This window comes from Chroicocephalus ridibundus, chromosome Z (genome assembly GCF_963924245.1).
Source record: "Chroicocephalus ridibundus chromosome Z, bChrRid1.1, whole genome shotgun sequence".
NCBI lineage: Eukaryota > Metazoa > Chordata > Aves > Charadriiformes > Laridae > Chroicocephalus > Chroicocephalus ridibundus.
The window spans coordinates 3,511,046-3,533,734 of NC_086316.1; the positions used below are offsets into that span (position 1 = coordinate 3,511,046).

Sequence of the window (22,689 nt, forward strand, 5' to 3'; positions counted from 1 at the left end):
TAAAAAATATACTTTAATGCTATTGTAGGCAAGAGTTTTCAAACCACTCAAGTGAGTTAAAAGTTCAAGCTCCACTGAGCTGTGATTCTGGCCAGTTATAGAGCAGTATGGGTTTTTTTTCTAATCTCTCTTGGGTACAAGTCCAGTGAATGTAGCATAACCAACCCTTAAACTCATGTTTGCGAAGAAAAACTGATACGTGTAATTAACTAATTCTGTCCTCTGATCCCAGAAACAGATGAGGCAAGGCAAAACCACACAGATGGGTGTGGTTCCACCGACTTCAAAGGCTACTGAAAGTTTTACTTGTATGCAAGTGTGGACAATTACATTTTCAGGGCTACACCAGAAATCAGAAAGCTACTTTAGTGTCGAGGATGCCTATTTTAGAAGTTCTTTTGCTTGCCTCTTTGTTTTCTAAGGGTGAGAGAGTTACCATGTGTCATGAACCCAAACCCGGTTTCCTCCGTAGAGCATGACTGAGTTGTTGCTCGTCTCCAGCCACTCACCAGTCTGAGGTTTGATATCTATACCTGCACTGGTTTCCAGAAGAAACTGCCTGCAGTCTGTAAATCCCCTGTGATGCAATCCCTCTAAAGATACCCACGAGGCATGTATGGCTGACATTTTTCTTCAAAGTCACCACCAATGAGACCAGGATGAAACCAGTGGGAGCTAGATTTTGTGTCATTCTTCACATTCCTCTCTTCACCTTCTCAGCGGCGCCTCACATCTCTCTTTGCCAGTATCTAGTTTCAATTTGTCTCCAAATGTTTTCCACCATACCAGGTGTCTTTGTACTTTAAGAGACCTACTCATTTTAACCATATTGCTAAAGCTAAACTCACTTTGAGAACCTTAACTACAAGCTATTTAGAAATGAGGCCATGACCAGCTAGCAGCATATACCAGGACAACAGCCAATGTTGAAGTGTCTGAAGACTGGAAAGTGCAGTGAGCTTCAGAATTTGATTTTAAGCTGAACTCTTGCCTTGTTGTGAACTCATCTGTTCATAAGTTCTATTTATTCAACAAGAAAAATTCTTCTCAAGAGGAGAATAAAGTGGGCAAGAACGTTAACGATTCCTGTAAAGAAACATGGGGTTTGGCTTATAACCTTGAAAGAGACAATCAGATGGGAGATAGAAAGAAAAAAAAAATTGAAGAGAAAGGTTATCCTGAGGTCTGTACTTATGTCACAACACAAAGTCATGGTGACATTCAGTGTGACAAGAAATGACAAAAGGAAATACTTCTTTAAAACAGCGTGTACCTAAATGGTAGACTTTATGTCCTTAGAAGATATTTTAGACAGAGATATTTTAGACAGATATTGCAGCAAGTTCAAACAGGGGTTGGAAAATTGTCTGCATGACACAAAACCTCAGAAATATAGAAGGATAACATACATTTTTTAGAGTGATTTTAAACCATCTAGTTCAGAGCTTAATTCAAATTTCATTTATTAGCCAGTTGAAAGGAGGTGACATCTGCCTCTTATCACTAAAAAGCACTAATGCCTCCGCCATCGTGGCAATTCTTAAGCAAGGATACACATTTATGAGCATGGTTACCAGAGACCAGGGTAGACAACACACTTGAAATTTAGAGACACATTCAAGATTTCCATTACAAACACTGACAAACCTTCCTGTAAGGCTGTTACCATAACACAGAAAGTAAAAACCAGGGTAGATGACAAATACCTATCCAAGCCCCTTCTACAAGTCAGCGGCACACAGAGAATGTCCCCACTTTGAAGTGTCATGACATGACTGAGCCAATGGTTATCACACACAGAAATTAGGCAAAGGTGCAGTTACAGACACCTGCATCTGAAATAACTTGTTATTCTTTTTTAAAAGAAGCCATAACTAATGCATATTCTTAAGAGGGGATCAAATCTTATTATTTTCCTTATTGAAGTTACTGTATCAGATATTCATAGAACCTCCACATTTCTCTTCAAAGATATCCAGACAGACTGTTCTTCCACCATTCACACCCATCCTAGGCAAATACCCATCTCACTACTTCTTTCGTTCAAGTTATGCTGATATGCCTTTCCTTGCCAACTCTTCCAGTCCTATTCAAACAGCCTTTCACCTCTTCAGCTGAGCAATGGGGAAATTAGCAAAGGGAGGAGTAAAAGAGCCCTTTCGTGGCAGTTAGCTCTTTCACACATCATCGAGCTATGATTTGAAAAAAAAAAAATGCTACTTGGTGGCATTGATACAGGCAAATTTAACAGTATCATATAAAAATTCACATAATGCCAAAGATTGCACTGTTCACACCATACATAAACTTTGCTAATTCTGAAAATAATCAGCAGTTTGTATACTGCCGTTATCACCATAGCAGCCTGTTAGTTTTATACTGGGACATGTTATGGGAGTTATTGTACACAATATATGCACATATGTGTAGAATTTGTCATATCTGAAGGAAGACCCTGTCATAATATTTCTTTTGAAACATAAAATCCAGCACAGCTCGAATCTTTATCTGTTCAGTACAGGCATAATATTAAGTTCTTTCAGTATAGCCATCCTGTTGGCTATTAACTGTGCCCATGGCATTCTGGTTAGGTTGTTCAGTCTGGTGAAAAGAAGGCTCCAAGGAGACCTTCTAGTGGCCTACCAGTATCTTAAGGGGGCCTACAAGAAAGCTGGGGAGGGACTTTTTAGGCTGTCGGGTAATGGCAGGACTAGAGGGAATGGATTAAAACTAGAGATGGGTCGATTCAGACTGGACGTTAGGAAGAAGTTCTTCACCATGAGGGTGGTGAGACACTGGCACAGGTTGCCCAGAGAGGAGGTGGAAGCCCCATCCCTGGAAGTTTTTAAGGCCAGGCTGGACGGGGGTCTGAGCAACCTGATCTAGTGGGAGGTGTCCCTGCCCAGGGCAGGGGGGTTGGAACTAGATGATCTTTAAGGTCCCTTCCAACCCTGACAATTCTATGATTCTAGAACAGTTGGTCAGACACCACAGTAACGCAAAAATGAGTTGCCCGAAGGAGCGATCACTTAGGAGAGGGCTAAGATAACAGGCCTCACTGCTTTTATTACTTTAACCAGTTTTCCAGTTCTCATATGAAGTGAGTGACTCAGCAGCACACCATTGTTCTCAAACTATTTCTGAGGCTGATTCTGAAATTACTACGTAATGACCTTGACTTTGGAAATCTCCTTGTTACTTTTTCCACTACTACATCCTGGTTTGGAGCAAACAAACCAAGTGATGTAGTTCAATCTGTCCTTTTTCCTACATTCCAGCTTTGAAAGTCCTCTTTGTATAACTAAGAGCAACTTTTAAAGCGGTCTTCAAATTAGTAATTAGCATCGATGCTATTTATGAAAATCCTTGCAGATATCTCCTTAAAGTGTTCACATTGACTGAGCTGGAATAAGCTGCGCACTCAGTAAGCCTGGGATGATTTCTGGCATTTGCCCACTTTAACAAAATGCTGGAAAAGTTTTATATTTAATTCGGGCAAATGAGTTGGACTGAGTAATTTTCCTCTACTTAATAATTTTATCAGAACTTAGGGATTTTTCCTTGCTTTTGAAATAATGAGACACGGACATCAAAAGAAAACAACTGTGAAACTGCGGTTCGCTGCATGGTGATACCATCAGGCCAGTCTGATTGCAATCAGAAGACTTGATTATGCTACATACATTTCTCGTGTTTTCTATGCACAGAGAAGCATTTTGCCATGAAAAAAACCACAACACTCTTGTTCGCCAAGTTCTGCAAAGAAATATCTACGTGTATGGCACGGTGTAGAGCTATACAGCTCGAATATTAGGAATGGTCTGCTATTGACAACATCAGGTACTCTTCTAAGTTGAGAGGTGGTGTCTGTTAATGTGGTAGTAAACCTTAGCTCATGTGGCTAGATGGCTTCCGGTACCCCATGTAGCTCTTTTAGATCTAAATCAGGTATCCCCCCTCATCATGCACTGTATGTGTGTATATATGCATATACACGTATATACAAGTAGTATTTATAAGTGCACATATATATGTATATGCATATACTCAGACACAGAGATACTGAATTTCAGTATCCATTTCTCACAGCAATTCCCTTTGTGTGACAAAGAAAAAGGGTACTGATTTTTTATTTCGGTTTTAATGGAACGATGCACACTGTATCTTTTATGGAAGATAGGTGGATATTCTCCTGTTCTGGGTCTACTCCGCAAGCACCCTCATAAGAATTTTTCATAAAAATAATTTGTATGCTCTTATATTATTTTAAAAGGAAGCTGTGTGTTTACCCTTTCCTGCGCATGAAGCACGTAATGACACAAAGTGAATAAGCGTAACGGCCTTATATCCTAGAATAGCTATTATCGTAGATTAGCTTTGCCAGAAAAGGGTCCAGAGTAAAAGAGGTAGGGAAGGAGAAGAAAAATATTTATCTATGTACCTTTTCATTTAAATGTCTTAAGTTCTATGATGACGTATTGTTGTAATTAGGACAGTTTTCTGAGGTTGTATTTAACTTTGAAAGAGCTGCGTTAATTATCGGCATTACAGCAATGCTCAAATTTGGAACAGTTTGGAGTATATCATATTCAATATTCCATGAGGAACACTTCAGGAAATATATTTGACAAGTTAATGCAGTAACATTGCTTAGCAGAGAATATATTTAATAATCTAAGAGACGGGGATTTAAGGCTTGGTTTGGTGGTGGGGTTTTTTTTCAAATGCAGAAATGAAATGGAAGAAAAACACACTCTTCTGCTCACTTCTGCAGGAGCAACCATTTCTATCCTTTACCCTGGAATTGCGCAGTCTCAGAAAAGAATAAATAATTCACCCACAAAGCAGACATGCCTGAGCGGGCTCTGCCAATGCTCAGCCCTGGATGGAACTGTGGAGAAACTGGAGCAAAGCCCAGCTCCATGGAAAGGGCTGCATTGCATATGGGTGACATACTTGCTTCGTCGCCACCAGACGCGGAATCCCCCCACCCCTTACTGCATTTGGCTGTATGCATACCCCCTTCTCTACGTGCAAGAAAATTAAATATATAACAATACAGAGAGCACAATAGCTAGCCCACGCTTTCTCAAAAGAAAACTTACAGATCACTGTAGACAAGGCCATAAATCTGTGCTGTGCTGTGATGATAGACTCCTCTCAGGATAATTAAAAGCAGGATCACAACAAAAGCTGGAAGCCCCCAACTCAAAAGGAAGTAAAGCAGATAGCGCCGCTCTGTGTGTTCATCATTCATGACCAGGACGTACCAGAAATTAACAGCCTGGAGAATAATGCAGAATATTAATCAGTAGACGTGGTGGATGATTAGCTATCCCAAAAAACAGTCACTCTGAAAGTCATAATACACCGCATTTCTGTCCAAGCATAAGTCTATATATAAACATTTTTCAACACAAATACTTGTTCTCATTTTCTTCTCTTAAGCCATCAAGAGACTGATTATAAAAGAACTATGCGTATTTATGTAACTGTTAGATTTGGAATTCAGACTGTCAGAGAGGAAGGGACACCCTGTTTAGTAGAAAACACTATTTCTGCAGTGCAAAAATAACTTTGTGGACCAAAAGTTGCTTTCTTCTTGGATTTCCATACCTTCAAAGAAAAGAATGACATGTAATATTGCTACATCATACTGTATTGAATCTTTTTACATTATTGTTCAGCTCCGGGTATCTTCTTATGGGAAATGCACTAACCTCCTTCAAATAGGGAACCTCCGTCCTCATAGGGAAGCTTAGGAAGAGCGGGGTAGATGAACGGACAGTAAGGTGGATAGATAACTGGTTGAAAGAGGGAGCTCAGAGGGTCGTGATTAGGGGCACAGAGTCTAGTTGGAGGTCAGTGGCGAGTGGTGTTCCCCAGGGGTCAGTACTGGGTCCACTCCTCTTCAATGTATTCATCAATGACCTGGATGAGGGGACAGAGTGCACCCTCGGCAAGTTTGCCGATGACACAAAGCTGGGGGGGGTGGCTGACACACCGGAAGGCTGTGCCGCCATCCAGAGAGACCTGGACAGGCTGGAGAGTTGGGCAGAGACGAACCTTATGAAATTCAACAAGGGCAAGTGCAGGGTGCTGCACCTGGGGAGGAATAACCCCCTGCACCAGGACAGGTTGGGGGTGACCTGCTGGAGAGCAGCTCGGTGGAAAGAGACCTGGGAGTCCTGGGGGACCACAGGATGACCATGAGCCAGCAATGTGCCCTCGTGGCCAAGAAGGCCAATGGCATCCTGGGGGGCATCGAGAAGAGTGTGGCCAGGAGGTGGAGGGAGGTCATCCTCCCCCTCTGCTCTGCCTTGGTGAGGCCACACCTGGAGTGCTGGGTCCAGTTCTGGGCTCCCCGGTTCAAGAGGGACAGGGAACTGCTGGAGAAGGGACAGCAAGGGGCTACCAAGACGATGAGGGGACTGGAACACCTCTCTGATGCAGAAAGGCTGAGGGATTTGGGTCTCTTCAGTCTGGAAAAAAGACGCCTGAGGGGGGACCTTATCGACACTTATAAATACTGAAAGGGTGGGTGTCAGGAGGATGGGGCCAGGCTCTTTTCAGTGGTGCCCGGGGACAGGACAAGAGGTAATGGGCACAAACCTGAGCATAGGAAGTTCCACCTAAACATGAGGAGGAACTTCTTCACTTTGAGGGTGGCAGAGCCCTGGCACAGGCTGCCCAGAGAGGTGGGGGAGTCTCCGTCTCTGGAGACATTCCAACCCTGCCTGGATGTGTTCCTGTGCCACCTGCTCTGGGTGACCCTGCTCTGGTGGGGGGTTGGACTAGATGATCTCCAGAGGTCCCTTCCAACCCTATGATTCTATGAAAGGTTCTGACTGTGGTCCAGTTCGGGGCTCTCCAGAACAACAGAGACATGGAGCAAGTCCAGCAAAGGACCATGGAGATGATCAATAGACTGGAGCATCTCTCCTATGAGGAAAGGCTGAGAGAGCTGGGACTCTACAGCCTGGAGAAGAGGGGTTTAGGGGGATCTTATCCATGTGTACAAATGCCTGATGGGAGGGAGAGATGAAGAGGGAGCCAGACCCTCCTCAGTGGTGCCCAATGGCAGGACAGGAGGCAACAGGCGCAAATTAATATACATGAAATTTCATCTGAACACAAGAAAAAGCTTTTTTGCTGTGAGGCCCAAGTTGCCCAGAGAGGTTGTGGAGTCTCCATCCTTAGATATAATCAAAACATGACTGAACATGGTCCTGAACAACCTGCCCTAGCTGAACCTGCTTGAGACAGGGTGTTGGACCAGACGGTCTCAAGATACCCCTGCAACTTCAATGGTTCTGTAATTCTGTGCAGTATTTGTATAAGAGTTTGAGAAAATAAATGCAAATAAGTGAATGTAAATTCACATGCATCTCTACAACACCCTGTGTCTTCTTATGATCAACTCATCACCAGTGTAACCAAGAACTTAAAACATATATGAATCAGAACGAAGAAGTTGAAATCCCTTGAAATAACTGGTAGTATGAGCAAGGAAACCTTTCAAGTAAAACAAAAAGCTTGAAGTTTTGCTTGGATCTTTGCATTTTCTGTAAGAGGCTAAGAGTCGAAATGATTTACAATGTGCTAAGCTTTTAGTTATAAACATCTACACACATTACTACTTTCTAATAAACACCTAAACCATCCACAATAAGAATATGCCTTGCAAAATATTTCGTCACGTCCTCCACTTCGAATGTATTATACCAGTTATAGCTCTGCATGTTATGTAAGTATTTTCGGCCTTTTATATGGAGTGAATGAAGGACTATTTTTGTCTTTGTCTGCCTAGAGGGCATCAAATTCAAGCTCGTGCCTCGAGCCTGTCTTGACAGATAATGGACAGAGAGGACAGACATCTTCAGGCACCCACTGATCCTTACCCAATCAGACCCATCTCCCCATTGTATACCCAGGGACTCCATAGGAAATTGTTGATTTATATGCTTAATTTGCAGCTCTCTATTGTTAGGATAGGTAAATCCCACGTACAGTGACAAGACAATTGCAAAGCGATTATTTGTGTTCGTAAAATTTTGCAGATTCCCTTCAGCCAAGGGTTTGTTTACCGATTTCTTCAGGCAGACTGAATTTTCACAATCAAGTACTTAATTAGTGGTTTGTGGACTCCTTACGTAAGTCCCATCAGTTAATTATGATTACATTTTTTTTCTGTGATTTATATAGCATGAATATACAAAACTTTCTTTCATGAATCATAAAGAACATTGCATATGCTAACAACGTGTTTTCCAAAAAATTATTAGTTTAGTAAGCACTTTAAATGCTCCCCTATAAAATGACATTTTATAAATATGTCCAGCGTATGTAATTATATTAATTATGTAGTAATTATTATGGTATTTATTATTTTCATTTGGTGATTGGTGCTATGTGAACAAAAGCAGTTTGTTTTCCTTAAAAGAACACGGGGAAATCCTACCATATAACTGTAACTGAGCTTGAGAGAAAACAGAAAAACTATTCATTGTTGGACTTTCACAGGAAGAAAACGTTAAAAAGACTTGGAAAAAAAATCCACAGTTTGTGAAAAGATTTTCCCTTCTTACTGGTTGACTTTTTCTCTCTTAACTTTTGTATGGGCTTGAGAACCCACTCAAGATTCTGTTTATCACCTTATGCCAATAAACATTCTTCAAATTACACGTCCTTGTAGTCCTGACTAGGCTGTGCTTCACTGCCAGCATTTCCAGACAGCGAAATCCTTGAACTGATTGATGCCATTATGCTCAGGGATTGTTGGTTCTACTAATTCTGACAATCTGGTGAACATTGTTCTCAGTCATCCAACTGAGATTGCTTTCTAAGAAATTGCACTTCATGTCCTTGCTCCGTGTTTGTTTAGCCACATTTACCTATCTCACCTCATTTACCACAGAAGAACACTTTAACTCCAGTGCTGCTGCAAAGATGTAAAGGGGTTTGGATAGTTCACCATTTCCTGCGCGTTGACATTTCTATCCTGATAATTACAAGTTCTTCTCTTCAACCCTTTTTGACGTTCCAAAATTTAATCCATTAAATACAAAGAGTGGAACTAATTTTAGCAAATCCTTTCCTGTTGCCATGCTGCAACAATAACCAGTTCTATGGAAGAATAAAACACACAGTCCTTTTCCCAGCTGCTCAGGTGGAGGAACAAATGTACGAGTTGTGATTGTTCTGACGTAGAATGCGAAACAATTACGAATTCAAACAACACCCTAATGAGACAATGAGAACTCCAGTGAAGCTTTTTTCTTTTAGAATGAGACAATTAATTGAAATTACCTTCGCAAAACTGGAGTGCTTTTGTTTCTTTCTTTCTTTATTCATTCATTTATCTTTAGTGATAATCTGTGGCTACCCAGTAAATATTAGCAGAAAAATACTTTAAATAAAGTCTTTCCCAATGCAGTGGGAAAACTTCTGTTTTCCCTTCTTCCTTCTTTTTAGGAATGGTCACAGATTTCATGTTCGGAATGGTCGCATGCTTTCATACAATTCCTTTTTCAAAGCTGTTAAGCAGTCCCTAAATCATTCTCAAAAATAAGCATTAAACTTATTGTAAAATAAGTACTTGTCTTATAAGTCTGCAATAAATTCATAGAAAATTTAAGGTGCCACAAAGGAGGAGGATTCAGATATGGGTGACAGCAAGCTCATGACATTCACTCTGGTTTGCTCACTGAACTGCCACTTCTGCTGTTGATTTACTCCACTGTAGCAACAGCTCAAAAAGTAGAGCCTGCCTTTTTGTGTAAGTTTACTCTACGTCAGAATTGTTAATTGAGAACTACACAATTTTATTTTTTTTCTCAAAAGACAGCTTTTAAATTTTATTTTTTTCGTAACTTTTTTTTTTTGGTAACTGGTTAGAAAATGCTGAAAGAAGAAAATTATTTTTCCTAATACATGGTTGCCATAGTACAGATTTGTCATGGGAAGAACATAAACAATACAGAAAGGCATCCTTATTGTGTGCTCCTCGATAAAAATGCAGACTGCATTTGAAAATACAGGCTTACGCTCTAGCAATGTTCATTGGTATGAAGGGACGTTCGTCAGGATGAGACTTTTGAGTTTCAGCCATAAGGAAAATGTTTCAAGCTAAGCTCACTCTTTGGGCACAAAGAGTCATTTGCACCTTGCTTACTCCTTTCTTTCTGCAGTCAAGAAAGCCTCATCCTTAGAAAACTGGGTAATGGTATCAACATTCTGCAACTTATAAAAATCTCCCCATAAACGCCTAGAAACAAGACAATGCAATACAAAGGGACAGACAGGAACAAACGGATAAGCAAGGATGGTTCGACATGGCCTTTGTTCTGACTCTGCAAATGGACTAAATGATCCCCAAGGTTATCTTCATTCCTGTCTCTCAGTCAATTTGTGGGTAGTAGCTACGTGTGTAGTACAGATACTGATATCAAATGTAACTGCAAATACAAGAAGCTAAGAATTAAAAAAAGAATTAGAATCTGAAGCTATAGATTTTTCTGTTGTAACCACTATTGAAATATGATAAAATGCTAAGTATAAGCACTATACTTAGCAATCTGCAGAAGATGGAAAGATGAGGACAAAAAGGTAAGGAAGTTGTCCTAGAGTCCAGAAAGTGAAGATCTTTGATCCAGACTACAGAACTGAATCCGTATTAGGTCCAACTGCACTGTTAAATCTGGGGTTTCCTATAGACTTTTGCTGCTTGGAAATGTCGCTCCGTCACATTTCGATCACTTAAAATGGTCTGGATTTTCTGCCTGTTTCAGTTCCCCATATCTGCACATATCTGCATGCTGCTTGCACTCCATTATCACATTCACCCGCTTCTGTATGCAGTGATCAAGACTGACACCAGCAGATTTTTTATAAAAAGGGTTACTGACCAAGCATATGCACTAAGGCACACAGCCTCACAGAGGGCAGAGCGACTGCATGAGTGATACAGAATCTGTTCGCGTATTTTTGCTGTTTCCCAGAGAGAAGTATTTAAGTCCCATTTAAGTATAAATACATTATTAATTCTGCCTTGCAAATCAAGTCACATGTATTAAGTATGCCATGCTGAGAAATACGAACATTCATTTCCCAGGCATTCGAATCTGCTGTTTAGGCAGCAGTAGCATCTAGACTTCCCAAATCAGTCTGTTTTTCCCTTGGATCCACAAGCTTTGCTAATATTGTCATGGGGACAAGCTCAAGCACAGCACTCCTTAAGTGCCCTGGCATTGCTGCCTCACTCTGCAATGAGAAATATAAATTCAGGACCTATTTTCAATCAAGAGGAGTAAATCGTAGCTGAGGGCTGGGTTGACCTACATTTCAGATGATTTCTTTCCTTTTGGGTCTGTCAAACTGCAGAAATTATTCACAGATGAAGAACTGCACCTACAAAAAGGGGCAATTCTTTCGCTCTGAGTTTTACTCCCCTGTCAGCTCATCACTCAGCAGGCTATAAAGGATTCCCCCTTAGGAACCTCGGTCCCCTCAGATTTGCATGAAGAGTCTTCATGACTAACGCAAGCCTGAGACTCCACTAAATGCAATGGGACGTGCAAGTTCACAGGACCTGGCCAAAGTCTACTCTATCAAAAATAACAATGGATTTCAACTAAAGCCATAAAAATGACCAACTGTTAATAGTCACACAGTTTTTCTGTCACTGCAAGTGATTAATCCTTGGAAGAGCAAGCATTCGACACGGGAATCCTTTTGCAACTTAATGTAATGTAACTTGGGTAGGGTGGGGAGATGAAACACTATCAAACCCTGAGCAGTCAAAACATGAGATATCCCAGTAAAACGGCAACTTAAAAGCATTACTTTGTCTGTCCAAAATATTAAATGCCCAAGAGAACTGAAGTGATGTAGGAATGAAGTGAATGAGCAGCTGCGAAGAAGAATATAATTTACAGCTCACAACATAACGTAGGTTGGTTAACCTAAGAGAAAGTCATAAGCCAAGCTAGGTGAAGGAGAAGTACAGCAGCAAAGTTTCTGCACTGAGACAGTAGAAAGTAAAATCCACTGGAGAGAATATTTAATCTGGCTAACTGTATAAATTCAGGAAAACCAACAAGAATAAAAAGAGTATTAGTATCTCTAGAGACAGAGCAGTTTAGTCTCCACTCCATTTTTACGAGCAGTGTACGTGACAGACTGTCTACTTGTAGGTGGCTGAGACCAACGGGCACAGTGGGGCTGTCAGAGACGCTGCTGGGGTTCTCAGTGAAAGTGAGCCTGACATAATCCCAGGAAAATGCCAGCTACCACATGAATGTCACTGGGAGAGAATGCTGTATTTGTAATATAGCCTAATTTGTAATTTTTGGTTTGGCCTGACAACCTGCATATTGGAGGGTTTGTGTGGTAATGCATGGAGCTGCATCTATAAAGCTGTATGCTACAATAAATCTGCTATGGGCAAACCCTATTAAAATAACAGTCAAAGAAATGGCATAATTCACACATTAGTGCTAAAAATGCATTTCTAGACAAGGGTATGATAATGTATTTTCCAAATAACATCACAGCTTGTTATTTTGACTAAATTACGACTAGTAATTTTCCATAACAAATTTGATTGTTCATGGTCTCCCGCGTTAGTTCAATTGGGTTTTGCACCATTTACTGTTCTATAACGTGTCAAAACAGCAACGGAGCTGGTGAGGGGTCTGGAGCACAAGTCTTGTGAGGAGCGGCTGAGGGAGCTGGGGGTGTTCAGCCTGGAGAGAAGGAGGCTGAGGGGAGACCTTCTCGCTCTCTACAGCTCCCTGAAAGGAGGGGGTAGCCAGGGGGGGTTTATTCTCTTCTCCCAGGTAACAAGCGATAGGACAAGAGGAAATTGGCCTCAAGTTGTGCCAGGGGAGGTTTAGATTGGATATTAGGAAAAATTTCTTCACCACAAGGGTTGTCAAGTGTTGGACCAGGCTGCCCAGGGAAGTGGTGGAGTCACCATCCCGGGAGGTATTTAAAGGACGTGTAGACGTGATGCTGAGGGACCTGGTTTAGTGGTGGACTTGGCAGTGCTTGGGTTAGCGGTTGGACTTGATGATCTTGAAGGTCTTTTCCAACCTGAATGTTCTCTGATTCTGTCAAAACTCTGGCAATATTTATGAATGTATATACTCCTTATTGTAATGCAAACTTATGAAACGTATGTTTGTCAATTACGCAAGTCTAATGACTAAAATGCTACTGAGTCAAAAAATTACAGTGTGGTTTACACTTATGTCTCACCTGTAAGAGACTGTTTCAAAAGATCAAATAAGAGATGCTCAGAAAAGCTATTAACTCTAATAAAAATAGTGCTTCAGTGTTTTGAGACAGTAACTTCTACAGGATGAAGTGAGATGTGGAAATTCTTACACAGTTGTAATGTGTATTAATGGAAAAAGTCTTTATAGGGTTCAAATATTTACCCTTGGAGCAGTGACACTCTAGGTTTAATAAAGACCATGTAATGCTTTGCCTTTCTACTAGCACTGAATTGCAGAGATACATATACTACGATTTACTAGAAACAGTCTAAGTATCAGTTCACTTTTACAGAGGCTTTGGGGGAGGGGTGAAAAAGACTAAGGGACCAACCTGAATAAGCATCCAGCTGAACTGGCAGAGGTAAAGGTAATGGGTAACAGATGCAAGGGCAGAGCAGCTCTCCTCTGAGAGATGTTGGCTCATGTAAGCAGAGGCCAGAAATGAAATCTGCAGGGAAAAAAATGAATACATGCATATTGGAATTAAACAAAATTAATTTAATAATAATAATGAGAAAAAAAAATATTTTCCGTTGGGAAGTAAAATATACACTCCGTTACTGTTCCAGAGACTCAGGAGACATACCTTGGACATTTAATATTCACCCCAAAGATGTGACCCTTTAACACTGTCAGCCACAAAACTAGCTTTAAACTTTTTGCAGACAATCTAGTATCCATTACGTCCATATCCGAAAACACTATAGAGAGCCTTAATTGTTTAATATTGTTACCCAGAGTAATTGCCATGCAACACTAGACACCAGTTTTGTAACTGAGGGTGGAGATTCTCCACCATGAAATAAAAAGATTCTGATTTCAGTAAGGCCAGAAATGTTATCAAACAAACAAACAAACAAACTCAAGGGGCATTCCCTGTCTTCAGACTGTCAGACACGTAGCGATACTATACCCCGTCACATAAGACAGCCATACTGGACAAAAGGGAGGAAGCATTTTTTCTGTTGCCTAAGAGCAGAGCAGGATTTCACACTCACAGAGCAGATGTGGGGTTTTTTTCTGCAGACATGCCAAACGTCAAAGGACTATACATTGGACAATGCATTGTCTAAGGAACAAAGGTATTCCAACTCTTGACTGCGATGAATGCTGCTAAACCATTTCAATATAGCCCTTAACATTAAATCACAACTCAGAAACTTTGAGTTCTGTCCTCTGTGAATTTCTTTAGAGAGGAAATAGTTCTACAAGCAGACTTCGTTAAAGAATTAAAGTGTTCACATAAATAAAGGCTCAATTTACCTACTGAACCTGCCGTAACTGATGATTTTTCCTTTCCTTTACAAGGAATACTACTATTTTGACCAACAGCCCATTGACTTGCTAGTAATATTAACTCGTAGACTGTGCAGACTGATTTTATGTATATAAAACCAGGAGGTAGTGTGGCGAAGGACGCAAAAGTATACCAAGTAATTTGGCATAGACCTGGACATTGTATTTACAACAAAAATGCATGTACGGTATTGGGTAACACGCAGTCTGTTTACTATAAAATCGTTGTATGTATATCGACATACAGACAACGTTATCTGTTACCATGAAATGAAAGAATAAGAATAAGCAACGGGACAGCAACTGAACCGAAAGCGGCTATGAGATGCATTTCATTATCTAAAGGAAAAAAATGCACTTTTAGTATTTCATATGAGGTTCATCTGTCTGCTGCTGGGAGCCGGAGTCTAACCATGGCCAGACACATAACCCTTCAGGTATTAAAAGGTTAACACGCAGCTTAATATAGACTGCTAGTTGCTAAATCCTGACTGCCGCTAAAACAAATCCCATTGTCTGGAGTGGGTTAAGCACAATTGAAATGCGTGTGCAATAGCTGCCTTCCATTAGGGCTAAACACAAGAAATGTTTGGGTAAACAACTCCATAGCACCAGCTAGCTCCAACAGTACCAGCAGTACTTTTCCTAAAACTTGAGCAAATGCTTCTACTCACAGTACGCAAAATACCGCGCGTATCTGGGTGGAGAGGCTTTACCACCTTTTGCTCTCCAAGGGCTTGTGTATATGTCAAGGACAGACTGTTAGGCTACAGACAGAGAGAAAAAAGGGATGAAAACACAAAAGCAGACCGACTGAGTCCTGGAAAACTTGTTTTTAGCACCTTCTGGGTTGAACGTTGGCTTGAAAGCATGTTGCATCTGCAATCTAGCCTTTTTCTGCGTTTCAAGAAAAATAATTTTCGTACCTTTTTTATATTAAAAAAGAGTAGTATATCGCTATGACAACATTTTTCTAACCAAAACAATGCAAAGAGTCCAAATTTTTGCTAAAAATGCATAACTTCACAGATACTGACTCTTGTTGAAGAAGTAAAACAGCAACACGGCTGAAGTAATCATTGTAATTAGTGGCATTACAGTGTTTTAGTAAAAAAAAAAGGCTAAAAAGGTAAGATGCAAAGAAACATTTACACATTATTTTCATAAAAGTGTTATCTTGCATTTTGGGCAGAAGATACAAGTGAGAATTGGATTATAATATAACAATCAAAAGTTAAGAACGTATTTTGAAATGTTGAGAGAAAAGACTGTAATTTATCTACGCTGTTCTGACAAATGCTGGCTACCTTGGCACTTAACAGCTTAAAATGCAATGCACTAAAATTTAGCAGAAACACACGGAGTGCAGGCCACTGAATAGACCTTTCCCCCATAACATCTGAGGTCATTAGGGAAACGTACAAAAAAGCGCCTTCCAAATAAATAGTTCTTCAGACCTAACTGCCTCTTGTCTTCTGTACTTTGCTTAGTTTTTCACCATAGTGGGCAATCTTTTGTAATGAACCTATTACTTTAATAAGCAAAAAACGTACTGTATATTCAAATAAGTTGTTCCCTCTTGCAACATTAAAAAATACATATTGTATGGGTTCCTTTTGATACCAGTTATTTAGAGCCCTTTTTACAGAGATTTTAAATACCCCCGTTCAAACAATCTTTGTAACCTGCCATCTGCTTCTACACCAAGATTGTAACATAATGCTTCTTCCTGGAACTTGTCAAAGTGGTCAGTCTTGACCCAAAAATGATTTAACTAAGAGATAACAAGTGACTTAAGTCACTCAAGTAGCAAGCTGCAAATTTTGTTAATTTGTGTGTGACGGACCTGTGCCCCACTCAAACTGACAGTGATAGCGCGTCACTCACACGGGTCCTCTTGACAAAATGAAAAAATAAAAGTTTAAAAATAAAAGACAATAAATGAATGCCCTTCTGTTAAAAGGCAAAAATATCTTTGACAGGGTTCCCATCTGACAGTCATTTGCTCAGTTAATTAAGCAAAGGATATTTGATTAATTAACTGCAATTCCTTTGTAACTCTACGATAATTACCTAGCCATTACTTGAAGGAAATTAGCACCTGGGTGTTCAACCTAAGTCATCAGCACCAAACTACAAATGAATAAAACCAGGTGATTTACAAAACCGTACGTTTCTGTACGAAGAAGAGTGTTTTTGAAGCACTGTTTCCAAGCATTAGGCTGTCTCAGAACATCACTCCTCTGCTAGTTAAGAGCCGCCTCCTAGTTTCCAGCCTGCACTTATTCATGGTCAATTTACATCTGTTTGTTCTTTTCTTGGAAGCCTCTCAGGTTAAACAGGATTTCCTCCTCCTTGGGGTTTGCACTATCATGAATTCACGGAAAGCAGCAGTATTCTCCCTCAGACTTCATTTTTCCGAGTCAAATAAGCCAATCGCAGAAGAGCGCAGTACTCTGTGGAGATGCCTAAGTGGGGCTGGACAGTGAAAGCAGTTTAGCTCCGTGAGTACAGCATCCGCCTGGATCAATTTATCTTGTTTCTCCAAGTAATTCCATGTACTGAATACTCACACGTGTGAAAACCTGTCCTTGCAGGTCTCTGCAGCTTACATGCCACTTTCATCATCTTTCTCTATACTGGTGCCACTTTGAGTCTCTTGGTTGCAAAAACATGTACGCGGGCTTGGATGGAGAAGAGCTGCAGAAGTTTCTCACCCAACACTTTTCTTATCTCCCTGTTTACCACGCAAGTACTTCTTATGGTATACGGCAATACCTTGGTGGTCATCTGGTACACACAGTTTTTCTGCTCGTTTCCAGTTGACTACCTCTTCCCACAGAATTAAAGGTTTTTTTGTTAGCCTGCAAGTTACGGCTTTTCACCTTGTTCTAGGAAATACCCCTGTATTTCACACTTCAGTCTTCAAAGCTACTCACACCTTTCTGTACGCTACCCCACTATTACTTTGTACTGTCGGTGCTTCTCTACTTTCTGCCATCAGCACATTTTGCCTGGGCACGTTATTTTCTGTTCCACAAACGAGTCCTTTAAGATGAATGAAATACCTCTCTTTGTGCGCCACTCTCTCACGGCTGTCTTTTCCCATTAGTCTGTCTCTTCCCACATCCGAATTCTTGGTCTAACTCTCCTCCATTATTATTTTACTAATTATGTGACATATCACGTATTTTACTGCATTTATCTCATCAAAGAAAACTATCAGACTAGTCTGGCACAATCCAAGTATAAACACATGGGAGTCTTATTCTTCGCTTCATTTATCTCCATGTCTTTTGATAGAATTTTTTTCCAAACTCTTACATGCTTCTGAGACTAATTAATGGGCCTACAGTTGCCAAGATTATGCTTTTTACTATATATTACTTTTAATATATAATTTTCAGTCACAGAGTAGCACTCTGAAGTGAAGGATCTGTTAAAAGCACTTGCTGACAGACCTGCAAGGTATCATGCCAACATTTTCAAAGTTAGGAATGCGGATTGTTTTTGTTCCAACCTATGAATGGACCTATCCTTTGGGTTCTCCTTCTGCCTCAGTAGCCACAACCTTCCCTCCATGCTACAAACTCGATTCACTATCTTGTTCTTACCCCAGCGGTGATCTTTGACGTCACTATCTTCTCTGAAAGTGTGAAGATTTTGATTTTGTTTGGAGTCACACTTAATATATTTACTTTTTCTGCCTCACCGAAAATTTTTACTAGAAATTTTACATTATTTACTCTTCATTCATATAACAAAAAAAAAAAAAAAAATTGACAAAAATTTCACACAAGAGTCCACTATTGTCAACCAAACCAAATGTACGTGGCATATTCGTTGATGCCAACTATAGATGATGTGAAAGCATCAATCAACTTTCCACCGATAAAAGACTTTATTAAAATCTAAGTTCAGAATTAGCAGAACTAAACTTGTCCTTTTTAATTTACAGATAAATTTACAGAGAAAACAATGAGTCTAAGTGAAAGTTGCTCTTTGAATATTGTATAAAAGAAAAAGGAAAGACCTGAAGACTGAAGCCGTTTACCAATCAGGTAAACAGCAGCCAACTGAGGAGTAGGTTGGCTGAAACTTAAATAAGAAGAAGTACGTATGAAAAATAAATAAGTGGAATACAGAGCATCAGTAATTACACTTGTCATGGTAAGTGCTAAAATGCTACCATATGATGGAGTTTAAAATGAGGATACAGCACGTGACACATGGAAATGAATCTTATCTTTACTTTGAACCAGAGTCTTCTCTGCCTCAGTCTTTTCTAGCAAGATCAGCCTTCAGTAATCCCAGGTCGAAGAGCCCAGCGGGTAAGGCTAGAGCAAGAAAGATGTACCCTTGGTGGAAGAGGATCAGGTCTGAGAATACTTCAGAAAGTGGATCATGGGGCCTGATGGGATGCATCCGCAAGTGCTGAGGGAGCTGGCAGATGTCATTGCAAGGACACTCTTGGTGATCTTTGCCAATCATGGTGACTAGGAGAAGTGCCCAAATACTGAAGGAAAGCAAATGTCATCTGCATCTTCAAGAAGGGCAAGAAGGAGGACCCAGACAGCTACAGGCTGGCGAGCTTCACCTCCATCCATGGGAAGGTGATGGAGCAGCTAATCCTGGAAACCATTTGCAGGCACATTAAGGATGAGAAAATCATCAGGAGTAGTCAGCTTGACCAAGCTTGACCAACTTGATAAACTTCTATGATGAAGTGACTGGATTGGTAGATGAAGGGAGAGCAGTGGATATTGTCTGCCTGGACTTCAGTAAGTCCTCTGACACTGTCTGCCATAAGGTCCTCATCTGTTGATTTATGGGCTAGATATACAGACAGTGAGGTGAGATGAAAACTGGCTGAATGGCCAGGTCGAGAGGGTGGTCATAAACTGTGCAAAGTCTAGTTGGAGGCCAGTGACTAGTGGTGTACCACAGGGGTCAATATTGGGTCCGCTCCTGCTTAACATCTTCATTAATGACCTGGATGATGAGGCAGATTGTACCCTCACGACATTTGCAAATGACACTGAACTGGGAGAAATGCAAAAACAACAGAGAATTGTGCTGTGACCCAAAAGGACCTAGATGGACTGGAAAACCTGTCTGACAGGAACCTTATGAAGTTAAACAAGGGGAAGTGCCAAGTCTTGCACTTGGAAGGAATGACCCCATGTACCAGTACATGTTGGTGGTTACCCAGCTGGACAGTAGTTTGGCTGAAAAGGCCCTGGGGCCTTTTGAACTTCATGTCCACCAAGTTGAGAGAAAATGAACACAACTCAGCAATGTGTCCTTGGCTAATGGCATCCTGGGCTGCATTAGGAGGAGTGTTGCCAGCAGGTTGAGGGAGAAGATCTTTCACTTCTGCTCAGCACTGGTAACTCCACACCTGGAGTCCCATGTCCAGTTTTGGGCTCCCCAGTAAAAGAGAGACATTGAACTACTGGAGAAAGCCCAGCAAAGGGCCATGAGGATGATTATATATGGAGCATGTCTCCTATAAGGAAAGCCTGAGGGAGCTGGGACTGTTCAGCCTGGAGAAGAGAAGGCTCAGGGGAATCTTTTTAATGTATGTAGATACCCGAAGGGAGGATGCACAGAGGACGGAGCCAGGTGGTGGTTTCGGTGGTGCCCAGTGACAGGGCCAGAGGCAGTGGGCACAAACTGAAACACAGGAGGCTCCATCTGAACATCAGGAAACACTTTCTCACTGTGAGCGTGACTGAGCACTGGCACAGGTTGCCAAGGGAGGTCGTGGAGTCTCCGTCCTTGGAGATGTACAAAAGCCATCAGGACACAGTCCTGGGCAACTGGCTCTAGGTGGCCCTGCTTGAGCAGGACGTCGGACAAGATGAACTGCAGAGGTACTTTTCCAGCTCAACCCTCTGTGATTCTGTGACACGAGTAATGACCTTAACTGTATATATCAGAACAGAGTGGAATGAGTCAGTTTTTTGGAAAACTATCATACGTACAAAATTCACATATTATTTATAGCATAATATACTATTGATCACTGTATGATCAAATTCAAGATTATGTATGGGAAAATTTACCTATGGGTAAAGTTGTGAGTGCCTTTGAAGAAACTTAAATATCCTCCTTCCCCTTAGGTTTGTTTGGTGGGCACGACATCATATGGTATGGAATATCCCTTTAGTGAGCTGGGGTCAGAGGTCTCAACCCCTTGCCCACCCCCGGCCTACTGGCCTTTGGGTGGTGATGGAGGGGAGGCTGGAGAGACGGCCTTGGTGCCGTGCAGGCACTGCTCAGCAGGAGCCAAAACGTCAGTGTGTTGTGAACGTTGGTCTAGATGAAAATACACAGCACAGCACTATGAGGGCTGCTATGGGGAAGGTTACGTCCCTCCCAGCCCAGACACAATACACAAGGAGCTACACATGTTTGCAGTCCTACCGACTATAAACTGGGAAGAACGCATTTTTCGAACTCTACCGAACGGGGAGCATTGTTTCTCTGCATTTAACATTTCAAGAGTGATAAAAGCCAATGATTCTGAATAGACATCAAAAATATCGGCGCTTCCAATTACTTCTGGATTTAAGACTGCATCTTACCTTCCACCAGCTGTTGTGAACTTGTTTGGAAAGCACTGTACTTAAACGGGTAACACGGTGGCATCCCTCCAGAACCCTTCCACAGAACTGCAGGGAAACTGATGAACTTGCAATACTTTGATGAAAGAATATTCCTTTTCTTTTTTTTTTTAAACTTAACTCTTTTCCTTGCATTTTGTGTCAAACCATATCACATACCCTATTCCTTGTCAGAGAATATGAAACACCCAACGAAGAGGACTGAAAAGTTTTTTCTGTTGAAATCCATAGGTAATTGATTTACCATGTATCGCTCAACTTGAACCAGTCTGTCTCAGGATTCAGTCACAAATTTTCAGCCTTACAAGCAGTAAATACTGAAAAATTTATTTTACAAAGACCTAAGTGTATCTCTTGCAATGTTAGCTACACAACACCTTCAAAAATACTAGAAAACAGGAAATTTCGGCACTGATATTGCAAATGTTAACTCTGGAGTGTGCCAGTGAAGAACATATTAGTATACTTATGTCACATTTTCGTAATTTCTGTAAATTCCTGTTTCACAGTACGAATTCACGAAGCCTTAGATGCTGTCTTCTTCTAGACAGATATGTCCTCGTCTTAGAGAAATGGATCCTAACAGTGGTCTTTTCATTTCTTTTCAGGTAAAATAAATTTTTTCTCTTTTATCAATTTTATTATTTTGTTTTAATAATTCAAAAAATATTTATTTGTTCCACGTAGGAAAAGACTGTCTTCCTTATAAGGCTTGCTTACATGCATTTCTATTAAAAAAGAAAACAAAACGAAGAGCCCAACCACATGCTATCTGTCATTATACCAGCCCAATCTCAAAAGAGGAACAGCATCAAAGGCATAATTTACAATGCTGTTCCTTTTGTTGGACTTAATTGTGCTGAACAATAACATAGGAAAATAAACACATCAAAACTCCCATGTCCTCACCGAGCTGCTCTCTTCTGCTTTGGATTTACTTTATATGGGTAAAAAAGGGGTTCCCTCCTTGAACACAGGGACACTGCTTAATAATAGTGCATATGAATCATAGTTTTTGTTACTGCTCGGTAGGTCAGGACAACACTGATGTAAGCCGAGCGCTCTTCTTGTGTTTTGTGTTCTGATATTAAATGCCAGGACAAAAATACCAACAAAGGATGTGCAAAAAATTGCAGAGATTTATGGACACCAGCAAAAATTCTAAGTCACTCCTGCTGGAAAAAGTAACGATACAACACACAGCAACTTTCAGAGCACAGAGGAAACGCACATATAATTTAGAAGATTAAAAGCACAGTGTTGAATGGGGTCAAAATAAAAGTTTGACAACTAACTTCCCATTTTATATTTATTGTGTATGAATGATACTAATATAAGCAGTTAAAACTGCCTTTGTGAATTTACACTAATGCCAAATGACTTCACTAGTCACTGAATTGTTTCGGAAATTACCGTAATTCAGAGAGTGGTGCTTTATAACTGACACCAGAAGAAAACCAGTACGTGTGGGTTTAGCTTCATTT

At 40.7% G+C, this 22,689-nt stretch overlaps 1 protein-coding gene across 1 annotated transcript in view; it reads right to left on the bottom strand.

The window, feature by feature from the left end:
- The window catches only part of ADGRV1 (adhesion G protein-coupled receptor V1), a 290,661-nt gene that overhangs the window by 80,111 nt on the left and 187,861 nt on the right, over positions 1–22,689 (bottom strand). The window contains exons 85-86 of the mRNA XM_063320199.1: positions 13,612–13,728; positions 5,106–5,284 (exon numbers count right to left, since the gene is read on the bottom strand). Coding sequence (XP_063176269.1) covers positions 5,106–5,284; positions 13,612–13,728 — 296 coding nt within the window. The remainder of the gene's footprint in view (positions 1–5,105; positions 5,285–13,611; positions 13,729–22,689) is intronic.